Source organism: Oncorhynchus tshawytscha, linkage group LG30 (assembly GCF_018296145.1).
Source record: "Oncorhynchus tshawytscha isolate Ot180627B linkage group LG30, Otsh_v2.0, whole genome shotgun sequence".
Lineage (NCBI taxonomy): Eukaryota > Metazoa > Chordata > Actinopteri > Salmoniformes > Salmonidae > Oncorhynchus > Oncorhynchus tshawytscha.
In genome coordinates, this window is record NC_056458.1 from 48,442,926 (window position 1) to 48,457,324 (window position 14,399).

At 44.0% G+C, this 14,399-nt stretch overlaps 2 protein-coding genes across 2 annotated transcripts; one reads left to right on the top strand and one right to left on the bottom strand.

Moving 5' to 3' along the window:
• The first annotated feature begins 1,697 nt into the window (after positions 1-1,697).
• LOC112239677 (cytochrome c oxidase assembly factor 4 homolog, mitochondrial) lies at positions 1,698-3,441 on the top strand. Its single transcript, XM_024408110.1, has 2 exons — positions 1,698-1,801; positions 2,512-3,441. The coding sequence occupies exon 2, from the start codon at positions 2,530-2,532 to the stop codon at positions 2,782-2,784; it is 255 nt and encodes an 84-aa protein (XP_024263878.1). The 5' UTR covers positions 1,698-1,801; positions 2,512-2,529; the 3' UTR covers positions 2,785-3,441.
• Positions 3,442-3,751: 310 nt separating this feature from the next.
• or109-11 (odorant receptor, family D, subfamily 109, member 11) lies at positions 3,752-5,105 on the bottom strand. Its single transcript, XM_024408111.1, has 3 exons — positions 4,906-5,105; positions 4,490-4,705; positions 3,752-4,316 (listed from the first exon to the last, which is right to left on the bottom strand). Exons 1-3 carry the CDS (start codon positions 5,103-5,105, stop codon positions 3,752-3,754), a joined length of 981 nt encoding a protein of 326 aa, XP_024263879.1.
• Positions 5,106-14,399: the final 9,294 nt, after the last annotated feature.

Below are 14,399 nucleotides of genomic sequence, written 5' to 3' on the forward strand. Positions count from 1 at the left end.
TGCCCCCCCTACACTCTAACCGCTAGACTACCTGCCCCCTACACTCTAACCACTAGGCTACCTGCCGCCCCTACACTCTAACCACTAGACTAGCTGCCCCCCTACACTCTAACCACTAGACTACCTAACCCCTACACTCTAACCACTAGACTACCTGCCCCCCCTACACTCTAACCACTAGACTACCTACCCCCCCTACACTCTAACCACTAGACTACCTGCCCCCCCTACACTCTAACCACTAGGCTACCTGCCGCCCCTACACTCTAACCACTTTGCTACCTGCCGCCCCTACACTCTAACCACTAGGGTACCTAACCCCCCTACACTCTAACCACTAGGCTACCTGCCGCCCCTACACTCTAACCACTAGGGTACCTAACCCCCTACACTCTAACCACTAGGCTACCTGACCCCCCTACACTCTAACCACTAGGCTATCTAACCCCCTACACTCTAACCACTAGACTACCTGCCGCCCTACACTCTAACCACTAGGCTACCTGACCCCCTACACTCTAACCACTAGCCTACCTGCCCCCCTACACTCTAACCACTAGGCTACCTGCCACCCCTACACTCTAACCACTAGGCTACCTGCCCCCCCTACACTCTAACCACTAGGCTACCTAACCCCCCTACACTCTAACCACTAGACTACCTGCCGACACTCTAACCACTAGGCTACCTGCCCCCTACACTCTAACCACTAGACTACCTGCCCCCCCTACACTCTAACCACTAGACTACCTGCCCCTACACTCTAACCACTAGGCTACCTGCCCCCTACACTCTAACCACTAGACTACCTGCCTCCCTACACTCTAACCACTAGGCTACCTGCCGTCCCTACACTCTAACCACTAGGCTACCTGCCACCCCACACACTCTAACCACTAGGCTACCTGCCGTCCCTACACTCTAACCACTAGGCTACCTGCCGTCCGTACACTCTAACCACTAGGCTACCTGCCGTCCCTACACTCTAACCACTAGCCTACCTGCCGTCCCTACACTCTAACCACTAGGCTACCTGCCGTCCCTACACTCTAACCACTAGGCTACCTGCCACCCCTACACTCTAACCACTAGGCTACCTGCCGTCCCTACACTCTAACCACTAGGCTACCTGCCGTCCCTACACTCTAACCACTAGCCTACCTGCCGTCCCTACACTCTAACCACTAGGCTACCTGCCACCTCTACACTCTAACCACTAGGCTACCTGCCTCCTCTACACTCTAACCACTAGGGTACCTGCCGAATAGAGCTAATATTATTGTCAGTTCTTCCTGACAGACAATACTATATTTTTTAAATAACACATTTATTTAGTTTCTTGCATGTAAAAACATTCTGTTTTTAAACTAGTGTTTCTGAGTACAGGAACAGAATAATTCTTATTGAGCCTACTTTGCTTTACCTTGTGTTTATGGATTTTAGCTGAGAATAACATTAGATTGCACTTCACTGCCCTAAAGTGCTTATAGGTCCTATATTTCACACTTTGTTTGAAAAAATACCTCAGATTATGACAATTACATGTTTTTTTACACACAGAAATAAAATATATAACTTATATTTAACAAAGTTAATTCATTTATTTCCACAAACGAAACACAGTGTAGGTCTCGTGAGCAGTAGGTAGGTGTTGGCCTTCTACGCGGAACAGAAATTATGCTCGTCCTAAGTAGGCCGTGCACATTTAAATGTAACCCCTTCCTGTCCATTCTTTAAATACTTCCCCCATGTTATGAAATCCACGGGGTTAATGTATTCAACTCTAGGAAAAACATTCCAGGTACTGCTTTCAAGAGAGACAACGATTATGATATGTCTGAATGTTTAACTTCAGGCTAATATTGGCTGTTGCTTGTGATCTTTGCGTTAGCTTTCCGATTTTGTTTAGTGATTTGCTTCAATATACTTTCGTTACTCACCGAAGTATAGATGTGACTCGTGTGATGACGGAACTTTTCTCCGTTTGCGTAAACTGTCGTCGTTTCTCCAAAATACGAAAGACACGATTTTTGAGTATTTTAACTACGAAATGCGTATCCAACAGAGGGGTATAGACCAGACGCAGACTTCTTTATCTTCTGGCCGGGGTTTAGAAACATATCAGTGAGAAATAATTACAAATCACACATTTACAGGCACAGGGTTAGTGTTCCCACACACACCATGTTACAGCGCTTGTTTACCAGTGAAGCTGGGGGGGGGGAAACGATTGTTAATTATCGTGATATTGTTTTTGATTATATATTGTTTTGGTAATATTGAATTATTTTTTTGCGCGAGATCTGTCATGATGTGCTTGTGTGTTTTCATTACAATTGCAACGGAAACGAGTGTCTATTGCACAAGTCCACCCCCTGTTGTTCCATCTGCTAAACACGTGTATGTGACATACGATTTGACTTTGGTTCCTAGTAAATACACCCCTGATCTCTTTCAAGACAGCCTCTGTCTCTAATCCCATTAACCCCTCTATCCCCTCCTCCCTCCCAGACAGAGCTGCCTTAGGCAATGGCCTCCCCTTCACCCCACGACCGGAGTCGTCGCCCCAGCGAGGACCAGGATGAGGAGGACCCAGTGGACCAGATGATCAGCAGGACAGGATGTGGGGAGCTGCACTACGCTGTACAGGAGTGCATGGCCGAGCACCAGGACTGGAGGAAGTGTCAGAGTCAGGTCCAGACCTTTAAAGACTGTATGATGACCTTCCAGAAGGCCCGGAAGGAACAGCTGATGAAGCAGAGGCCGTCTACAGAGTCGGCCTAGAAGAGCATCGGGTGGTTTGGGTGTTTTCGTATCTGGACTGATAACTGAGATATCAACGTTTTAGTTTTGCCGCTGACATTATAATTGGTTAACGTGTCTAAAACAGTCCTTCCCAAATGGTGGATCGCAACTGAGATTTTTTGGGCCACAGCCCAAGACTGGGTCCGTGCTGACTGGGTCCGTGATGACTGGGTCCGTGCAGACTGGGTCCGTGCTGACTGGGACTTGTGGTTCACAAGATATCACATAAAGCTGTAGGTCTCAACTCATCAAGTTGTGGGAAAAGACAATGTTAAAACACCGTCACACTGCTTAGAGCACAGACTGTTTGTCACAGTATTTGTTATGACCGCAGAACCTTTTCTCAGACTGTTTTCCCTCTGGGCTTTCCTGATGCGTCAAGATTAATAACTGACAATTCTCTTCTCTAAATCAATCATGTGGTTTAGGGCTGTGTATGTGTTGAAAAGCTACAACATTCACATTTCATTCACAGCTTATAATTGGTTAAAGGGTGGATGGGTGTGTGCTTGCCCTAAGAGAGAGAGAGAGAGAGAGAGAGAGAGAGATCAGTTCCTGTAGTGGCAGAGTTAACAGGCACATTTTAATGTGCTTGTATTCATTTTGACATTAAAAAAAGTATATATGTCCCCATCATTGGTTTTCTTTGTCTTATTTTTATCTATTTGTAATTTATTTTAACTTCCATCACATTCAACCTTGTGTAGTTCAACACTGGGCCTTTTTGTTTACAGTACCACATGTTACAGACTTTAGCCACAGGGTGGCAGTATAACCTTTATTTTCCTCTGAGTAAATTGAAGGAAACTCTTCAATTGCAGCCACATTAAAATGAGACTAGCATTGAAAGGAGAGGGGGGTGTAAATTAAATGAGAGTTTCTAGTCTGAAAATATATTTACACACTTAAGTCATTTATTAATTTGTATTTTTTTTATTGTGATAGGTCAACTTCTTATTGTGTTCAGTTTTCCAGTGCTTCTTTTGTATAGGTTTCTGATGGCGTCCATGACCTCCTCTGTCCTCAGTGAGTATATGATGGGGTTCAACATAGAAGGCAAGGTCTGGGTCAATGAGTTGTTGATGATCCTGGCATTAGGATGTATGTAGCTGACTACTGCAGCGATGTTATTACCCACCATGGGCAGATAGAAGATGGCCACCAGAATTAGGTGAGAGGTGCATGTTCTCATGGCTTTACCCCTCTCCTCCCCCGTGGCGATCCTGATCAACGCGATGGCAATGCAGAAATACGTGAGGACTATCAGTACGATGGGGACACACATTACCACCAGGAAACAGACCCAAGCCATGATGTTGTTGAGAGAGTTGTTGTTGCAGGACAGTGCATAGGTTGGGCCGTGGTCACAGAAGAAGCTCTTTATCGCCAGAGAGCCACAGAAGGAGAGGCGAGTTATGAGGCTAACAGTGAAGGATATCAAAGCCAGCGTGAACAGCCACAGTACTACTAGGATCACCACCATGGCCGTTCTGGTCACAAAAACATGGTACCTAAGAGAAGGAAAATTAAATATTAAATAATATAATAATATATGTCATTTGGCAGAAGTTTGTATCCGAAGCAACTTACAACAGTGATGGGTGGCCCCAGCGGGAATTGAACTCAATGATAAAAAATATGAATTTTAAAAAATGAAGAAAGCTTTATCTTTTGAAACATTTACCTGAGAGGAAAGACGATGGCAACGAACCTGTCGTAGGCCAGGGTGAGGAGAGAGAGAGACTGCATAGTCATGAAGACATAGACAAAGAACATGCTGCTGAGACAGGCCTCGTAGGAGATGTACTGCTTCTCAAACAGAAAAGTCTCTATGAGCTTAGGGATGAGAGCCGTGCTCCCACACAGGTCTGTCACAGCCAGGTTGAAGACTATGACGTACCTAGGTTAAAGATGGGGGGGGAGGGGTGGTTAGGAAAATGTCCTATTCACGTGCGATGCTTTTGAAAAGTAAACAGATCAATGAGACCAGCTGTTGCTAAGATAGAATCACTGGTCCCTTTGTTTAGAAAATCAAATGCAAAGATGTATGTGATATTAGAATACTCTTGACCAAACCTTGTGTTGGAGCTAACAACATACTTGGCCGTGTGGAGGTTCCTGGCCAGGTAGATTACTGTCATGATGAAGGAGTTAGCCAGGACTGTCACGGCGTAGACCAGACCCAGGAACACATAGTAGTATTTGATGTGAGGGATGTTCTCGAAACCATTAATGTAGAAATAGGACGGACGGACGAATGTGGCATTGGAAGAGACAAGGACTGACTGCTCGTGAGCCATGCTGCAGGAATCAGGATGAACGGTCCTGGTCTGCTGTCTTAACTTGGGCTGTTTGCAGGAACATGTAGAGAGAACAATGAAAGAAGAATGTGCAATTACATTATTATTATTTCCTAATTATCAAGATCCAGGGAGAGATGAACGAGTGTAAATTAAGAATACAACAACTAAACATGTTACGACTACAAAAGACAAGTAAATTAATAACGCTCATTTATTTTAAGGCATTTTTTCTTTTACATAATGTAGCATAAAACTTCTGATACAGTTTCAGCCAGCAAGATCTTGAATCAACAAGCCAACAAAGTCCTCTTCATACTGTGATGCTGCTGACACAACTGACAACACCGAGGAAGACAGTAGCAATCATCATCATCAACCAGTTACTTGTCATTATTCAAATAGTAAAATAAATTGAACCTAACTAATTATTCAAAGCATCATTTTCAAGATAAAGAAGTGAGAGAAGCGTAAAACACATTAGATTCAATTAATTTTACACACGGCTAGAAATAATACTCCTCAACATCAGACATCAAACTAAATACCAGAATGTCAACATCTCCATCAACTACTAAAGCCACTGTTTATCATGTCACTGTAAAGGTGAACCCACCTCCTCAGGTGATATGGTGGACCTGACAGCCCAGGTCTAGTGTGAGTACCTGGGCAGAGACAACAGACTTATATACTGGATCATCAATACCTGTTGGTCATTAGTACAACACATAGAGTTACATCACTGGTTCCCAATCCTGGTCCTGGGAACCCAAAGGGATTCACATTTTAGTTACTGCACCAACACACCTGATTCAGCTAATCCACTCATCATCAAGCCTTTGATTAGATGTATCAGGACAAAAACCTAAATGTTGTTGACCTTTTGGGAAACACTGAAACAGCTAACGACACGTATAATAATGTATAACGAGTCTAATACTAGGATCTCCATGGTGAAGTGATCATGGAGGTGCGGGTTAACATTCAGCTGTCCATGTCCAGATATAGGATCTTCATTTGATCACCCTGGAGAACTTTCCTGCAACTCAGGAAATGTAAAACTTGTAGTGTTTTTGAGGTTAAAAAAAGGCTTCTAAAGTTTGATATTTTCAAATTCATATTTCGTACTTCCCTGAAGAAAAATGTATCAACTGCATCAAAAAAAATCCATTAGTTATATTATAATCCACAAAATGATTTTCCTGCTGTGGGGGACTAGCTCAAATTAAAATCCTACATCTGTAGTAGCATTCCCCAGGCGCTCTCTTTTGATGACTTCTGTAACCGTAAAAGCCTTGGTTTCATGCATGTTAACATTAGAAGCCTCCTCCCTAAGTTTGTTCTATTCACTGCTTTAGCACACTCTGCCAACCCGGATGTCCTAGCTGTGTCTGAATCCTGGCTTAGGAAGACCACCAAAAATTCTCAAATTTTCATCTCTAACTACAACATTTTCAGACAAGATAGAACTGCCAAAGTGGGCGGTGTTGCAATCTACTGCAAAGATAGCCTGCAGAGTTCTGTCCTACTATCCAGGTCTGTACCCAAACAATTTGAACTTCTACTTTTAAAAACCCACCTCTCTAAAAACAAGTCTCTCACCGTTGCCACCTGCTATAGACCACCCTCTGCCCCCAGCTGTGCTCTGGACACCATATGTGAACTGATTGCCCCCCATCTATCTTCAGAGCTAGTGCTGCTAGGCGACCTCAACTGGAACATGCGTAACACCCCAGCCATCCTACAATCTAAGCTTGATGCCCTCAATCTCACACAAATTATCAATGAACCTACCAGGTACCACCCCAAAGCCTTAAACACGGGCACCCTCATAGATATCATCCTAACCAACTTGCCCTCTAAATACACCTCTGCTGTCTTCAACCAAGATCTCAGCAATCACTGGCTCATTGCCTGCATCCGTAATGGGTCAGCGGTCAAACGACCTCCACTCATCACTGTCAAACGCTCCCTGAAACACTTCAGCGAGCAGGCCTTTCTAATCGACCTGGCCGGGGTATCCTGGAAGGATATTGATCTCATCCCGTCAGTAGAGGATGCCTGTTTTTTTTTTTAAATGCCTTCCTCACCATCTTAAATAAACATGCCCCATTCAAGAAATTTAGAACCAGGAACAGATATAGCCCTTGGTTCTCCCCAGACCTGACTGCCCTTAACCAACACAAAAACATCCTATGGCGTTCTGCATTAGCATCGAACAGCCCCCGTGATATGCAGCTGTTCAGGGAAGCTAGAAACCATTATACACAGGCAGTTAGAAAAGCCAAGGCTAGCTTTTTCAAGCAGAAATTTGCTTCCTGCAACACTAACTCAAAAAAGTTCTGGGACACTGTGAAGTCCATGGAGAATAAGAACACCTCCTCCCAGCTGCCCACTGCACTGAAGATAGGAAACACTGTCACCACTGATAAATCCACTATATTTGAGAATTTCAATAAGCATTTTTCTACAGCTGGCCATGCTTTCCACCTGGCTACCCCTACCCCAGTCAACAGTACTGCACCCCCCACAGCAACTCGCCCAAGCCTTCCCCATTTCTCCTTCTCCCAAATCCGTTCAGCTGATGTTCTGAAAGAGCTGCAAAATCTGGACCCCTACAAATCAGCCGGGCTAGACAATCTGGACCCTTTCTTTCTAAAATGATCTACCGAAATTGTTGCCACCCCTATTACTAGCCTGTTCAACCTCTCTTTCGTGTCGTCTGAGATTCCCAAAGATTGAAAAGCGGCTGCGGTCATCCCCCTTATCCCCCTCTGGACAACTGGAAATACCTAGGTGTCTGGTTAGACTGTAAACTCTCCTTCCAGACCCACATCAAACATCTCCAATCCAAAGTTAAATATAGAATTGGTGTCCTATTTCGCAACAAAGCATCCTTCACTCATGCTGCCAAACATACCCTTGTAAAACTGACCATCCTACCAATACTCGACTTTGGCGATGTCATTTACAAAATAGACTCAAATACCCTACTCAACAAATTGGATGCAGTCTGTCACAGTGCCATCTGTTTTGTCACCAAAGCCCCAGATACTACCCAACATTGTGACCTGTACGCTCTCGTTGGCTGGCCCTCGCTTCATACTCGTCGCCAAACCCACTGGCTCCATGTCATCTACAAGACCCTGCTAGGTAAAGTCCCCCTTATCTCAGCTCGCTGGTCACCATAGCATCACCCACCTGTAGCACGCGCTCCAGCAGGTATATCTCTCTGGTCACCCCCAAAACCAATTCTTTCTTTGGCCGCCTCTCCTTCCAGTTCTCTGCTGCCAATGACCGGAACAAACTACAAAAATCTCTGAAACTGGAAACACTTATCTCCCTCACTAGCTTTAATCACCAGCTGACAGAGCAGCTCACAGATTACTGCACCTGTACATAGCCCACCTATAATTTAGCCCAAACAACTACCTCTTTCCCTACTGTATTTATTTTATTTTATTTATTTATTTTGCTCCTTTGCACCCCATTATTTTTATTTCTACTTTGCACATTCTTCCACTGCAAATCTACCATTCCAGTGTTTTACTTGCTATATTGTATTTACTTTGCCACCATGGCCTTTTTTTGCCTTTACCTCCCTTATCTCACCTCATTTGCGCACATCGTATATAGACTTGTTTCTATTGTATTATTGACTGTATGTTTGTTTTACTCCATGTGTAACTCTGTGTCGTTGTATGTGTCGAACTGCTTTGCTTTATCTTGGCCAGGTCGCAATTGTAAATGAGAACTTGTTCTCAACTTGCCTACCTGGTTAAATAAAGGTGAAATAAAAAATAAATAAATAAAATAAAAAATCTCTCCCTCACAGGGATGGACTCACCTGAGCCAAAAACTCAACTGGGCCAAACACCCCAAGGGCCCACAGACTCACCTAGGCCAAACACAAAACCTGGGCCAAAGATTCACCTGGGCCAGAGATTCACCTGGGCCAAAGACTCGCCTGAGTCAGAAACTCACCTGGGCCAAACACACAACCTGGGCCAAACACTCAAATGGGCCAAACACAAAACCTGAGCCAACCACTCTCCTGGGCCAACCACTCTCCTGGGCCAACCACTCTCCTGGGCCAACCACTCTCCTGGGCCAACCACTCTCCTGGGCCAACCACTCACATGAATAACACGGGTTAGCCCTAGAACTGTAAGGGATGTGCTTTGAATGACGTCATTGTTTGATTTATGGAATCATCAAGATAACTCATAGTAATAATAATGAAAGCACGAAAGCAATCCAAAACACAGAGAACATAGAACACAGAGAACACAGAACACAGAGAACATAGAACACAGAGAACACAGAACACAGAGAACATAGAACACACAATAGGACACAGAGAACATAGAACACAGAGAACATAGAGAACATAGAACACACAGAACACAGAGAACACAGAAAACATAGAACTCAGAAAAAATAGGACACAGAGAACATAGAACACAGAGAACAAACAAAGCTATATAAAGGCGTCGTCAGATCAGGCGGACTTGAGTACTGATTTAATAAAGGTTATTTTTCTGAACAGCACAGTCTTGAGCTGGGCCTTAAAGACATGCTCCGGAACTTTGGCGATTACGAAGTCTTTTTTAAATCTCACATTTTGGGCTGGATGTGTCAATGTGTAGTTCATGCATGCATAATCAATGAGCAGAATTACTGTCTTACCTCAATTAGCCACCCAGGCCCTAGTTTGAAAGCAAATGTTTTCTTGAAGCTGTGCTGTTCCATTCTGTCTATATTTTCCCCCACTTGGGCCAGCCCCCTAGCAATTGGAGTTCAACTCTCCATATGAGTGACAGCTAGCAAGAGGCACATCATGCACCCACAGCAGATCGAGAGAGAAAGACCAATGACGTGGTGCACATATCTGCACATATGCGACATAGCGACCCTCGGTCTGGGGCTCCACGCAAGATCTCACCTCATGGGGCATCAATGATCATGAGGAAGGTGAGGGATCAGCCCAGTCAATGACCTGAAGAGAGCTGGGACCACAGTCTCAAAGAAAACCATTAGTAACATACTATGGATTAAAATCCCGCAGCGCACGCAAGGTCCCCCTGCTCAAGCCAGTGCATGTCCAGGTCTGTCTGAAGTTTGCCAATGACCATCTGGATGACCCAGAGGAGGAATGGGAGAAGGTAATGTGGTCTGATGAGACAAAAAATAGAGCTTTTAGGTCTAAACTCCACTCACCGTGTTTGGAGGAAGAAGAAGGATGAGTACAACCCCAAGAACACCATCCCAACCATGAAGCATGGAGGTGGAAACATCATTCTTTGGGGATGATTTTCTGCAAATGGGACAGGACGACTGCACCGTATTGAGGGGAGGATGGATGGGGCCATGTATCGCGAGATCTTGGCCAACAACCTCCTTCCCTCAGTAAGAGCATTGAAGATAGGTCGTGGCTGGGTCTTCCAGCATGACAATGACCCGAAACACACAGCCAGGGCAACTAAGGAGTGGCTCCGTAAGAAGCATCTCAAGGTCCTGGAGTGGCCTAGCCAGTCTCCAGACCTGAACCCAATAGAACATCTTTGGAGGGAGCTGAAAGTCTGTATTGCCCAGCGACAGCCCCGAAACCTGAATGATCTGGAGAAGGTCTGTATGGATGAGTGGGCCAAAATCCCTGCTGCAGTGTGTGCAAACCTGGTCAAGAACTACAGGAAACGTATGATCTCTGTAATTGCAAACAAAGGTTTTTGTACCAAATATTAAGTTCTGCTTTTCTGATGTATCAAATACTTATGTCATGCAATAAAATGCAAATGAATTACTCAAAAATCATACAATGTGATTTTCTGGATATTTTTTTTTTTTGTCACCCTGTGTTAGATTCCGTCTCTCACAGTTGAAGTGTACCTATGATAAAAATTGCAGACCTCTACATGCTTTGTAAGTAGGAAAACCTGAAAAATCAGCAGTGTATCAAATACTTATTCTCCTCATTGTATTTTATTTAACTAGGCAAGTCAGTTAAGAACAAATTCTTATTTACAATGACAGCCTACAGTGGGTTAAACCACCTTGTTTAGAGGCAGAACGATAGAATTTTACCTTGTCAGCGCAGGGATTCGATCCGGCAACCTTTCAGATACTGGCCCAATGCTCTAACCACTAGGCTACCCGCCACCCCCAATTGCTAATGGAGTCGTTTATTAGTAGCTTATGGCTGTACGGACATAAAGATTATGTTTAATGTTATTATAGTATGATAAACACCCAAACAACAACCCTGGGCCTCCATTCTGAGCCTGGTATCTCTATAGGTTAGGGAGTTGTTACAGTGTTCATGTTTCTGCTCTTTGGGGTCTAGGTCGGGTTACTGGAAAAGTCGTTTTTTGACAAATGCTGATTATAAATAAATGTATTAGGGTTTTATGAAGGATTTTTAACTATGACATTTTCTGTAAAAGCTTAAAAAGGGAAAGTGAACCCCCCCCCAAAAAATATATAATTCCAAAATTCCAAAATTGACTAAAAAACTTTTAAGTAGGATAATTTGTTATTGAAATTGCCAGTATATTCCAAAACAGAGATTTTAAAGATTTGTTTAACTGAGGTCGTGGCGATTTACATGAGGGTTGGGTTTAGATTACAATCATGCCCACGGGATTATAATGCCTAGGGAGAATTGTCATGCTTGGAGAAACAGCTGCGCTGATTGCGCTCTATCCAATCATAGCAGGGAACCCTCAGACAATGAGACAGACCTGCCCATCACACAGCGTCTCAGACTTGTTATTAACTTAAGACAACACAACACCAATGTTATGTTGAAAGAACAGTTAGCCTCTAGCCCGTTCATGGTGTTTTGATTTCACTCCAGTCTGTCTGTTTTGGATAAAATGAGACCTGAGAAGTCTTTGTTCCCTGCTGCCACACTGTTTAGTAACATTATGAAACACTGACAGACACATTCTGGTAATAGATAGTGAAAAAGTTGTAAAAACAAAACGGCACCACACACTTCACCAGTGACTTGATAAGCCAATTGAGCTAACGTGGCCGGCTCAATGTGCACGCTAGCTACATGTACTAGCTAGCATTAAGCTAGCATTATTGACAAACACAGAGTCGGAACTTAGCTAGCTAGTGCGTAGCAGCTCGTGCTTTATTTACGAAAGTTTGACAGCTTTGTTGATGATGTAAAATTGAGCGACAAAGAATATGAATGTATATATCCTTGGCAAACCACTTCCTCAATATATAATTAATTTAAAATGAATTAAAGATTGAATTAAAGATTGAAGAAGTGGTAGTGGGCATTCCTTCAGCAGCTCTTAAAACACATCGTGTAAATATCGTACTTTATTTGTTTGTTCGTACCACTTCACTTCATTGAGTGAAGCAACAATACAATCATTCACTATGCCAGATACACTGTAGTTACACATAGCGTCCTTCCAATCAAAAAATGAAATATATATAAGTTGCAACCGAGATAGCAAAAGAGAGATATAAATGCATTTGAGACTTCAAGTACTTCTAAATATAACTATATCTAAATATACATTAAATACATTAAACCGTGATATGACACTGATATATGTTATTTATTGAATGGCTATAAAGGCTTATAGACATAATATACAGAGCCTTCAGAATGTATTCACACCTCTTGAATTACCACACATGTTGTTGTGTTACAGCCTGAATTTAAAATGGATTCCATTCAGAGGTTTGGGTCACTGGCCTCCACACAATACCCCATAATGTCAACGTGGAGTTACAGTAAAACCAAATCTCTCTACCGACACTGTTCCTCAGTCGAGCATTTCAAACACAGATTCAACCACTAAGACGAGGGAGGTTTGCCTTGCAGAAAAAAGGCCAACTATTAGTTGATGGGTAAAATCAATAACAACAACAAAAAAGCAGACATTGTTATTCATTACACTTTGGATGGTGTATCAATACACCCAGTCACTACAAAGAGACAGCTGTTCTTCCTAACTCAGTTGCCGGAGAGGAAGGAAACCGCTCAGGGATTTCACCATGAGGACAATGGTGACTTTCAAACAGTAACAGGGTTTAATAAAACTCAGGATGGATCAACAACATTGTAGTTACTCCACAATACTAACCTAAATGACAGAGTGAAAAGAAGGAAGTGTACAAATATTCAGAATTCAAATAAAAACATGCATCCTGTTTTCAATAAGGCACTAAAGTAAAACTGCAAAAAAAATTGGCAAAGAAATGAACTTCATGTCCTGAATACAAAGCGTTATGGTTGAGGCAAATCCAACACATCACTCTTCCTATTTCCAACATGGTGGTGGCTGCAACACGTTATGGGTATGCTTGTCATCGCCAAGGACTAGAGAGTTTTTAGGATAAAGAAGAAACGGAATAGAACTAAGCACAGGCAAAATCCTAGAGGAAATCCTGGTTTCAGTCTGCTTTCCAACAGACACTGAGAGACATTCACCTTACATCAGGACAATAACCTCAAACAGAAGGCCAAATATACACTGGGCGGCAGGTAGCATAGTGGTTAGAGTGTAGGGACGGCAGGTAGCCTAGTGGTTAGAGTGTAGGGGCGGTAGGTAGCCTAGTGGTTAGAGTGTAGGGGAGGCAGGTAACCTAGTGGTTAGAGTGTAGGGACGGCAGGTAGCCTAGTGGTTAGAGTGTAGGGGCGGCAGGTAGCCTTGTGGTTAGAGTGTAGGGACGGCAGGTAGCCTAGTGGTTAGAGTGTAGGGGGGCAGGTAGCCTAGTGGTTAGAGTGTAGGGGCGGCAGGTAACCTAGTGGTTAGAGAGTGTAGGGGCGGCAGGTAGCCTAGTGGTTAGGGGCGGCAGGTAGCCTAGTGGTTAGAGTGTAGGGGCGGCAGGTAGCCTAGTGGTTAGAGTGTAGGGGAGGCAGGTAGCCGAGTGGTTAGAGTGTAGGGGCAGGTAGGTAGCCTAGTGGTTAGAGTGTAGGGGGCGGCAGGTAGCCTAGTGGTTAGAGTGTAGGGACGGCAGGTAGCCTAGTGGTTAGAGTGTAGGGGCGGCAGGTAGCCTAGTGGTTAGAGTGTAGGGACGGCAGGTAGCCTAGTGATTAGAGTGTAGGGGCGGCAGGTAGCCTAGTGGTTAGAGTGTAGGGGCGGCAGGTAGCCTAGTGGTTAGAGTGTAGGGGCGGCAGGTAGCCTAGTGGTTAGAGTGTAGGGGCGGCAGGTAGCCTAGTGGTTAGAGTGTAGGGACGGCAGGTAGCCTAGTGATTAGAGTGTAGGGGCGGCAGGTAGCCTAGTGGTTAGAGTGTAGGGGCGGCAGGTAGCCTAGTGGTTA

Excerpts from the sequence above, each read along its gene's own strand:
- or109-11 (XM_024408111.1), bottom strand. The coding sequence starts at position 5,105 with ATGGCTCACGAGCAGTCAGTCCTTGTCTCTTCCAATGCCACATTCGTC. Across the intron at positions 4,706-4,905 it reads AGGAACCTCCACACGGCCAA|GTACGTCATAGTCTTCAACC; the intron begins GTATGTTGTTAG and ends TCTTTAACCTAG. Across the intron at positions 4,317-4,489 it reads GCCATCGTCTTTCCTCTCAG|GTACCATGTTTTTGTGACCA; the intron begins GTAAATGTTTCA and ends TCCTTCTCTTAG.
- LOC112239677 (XM_024408110.1), top strand. The coding sequence starts at position 2,530 with ATGGCCTCCCCTTCACCCCACGACCGGAGTCGTCGCCCCAGCGAGGAC.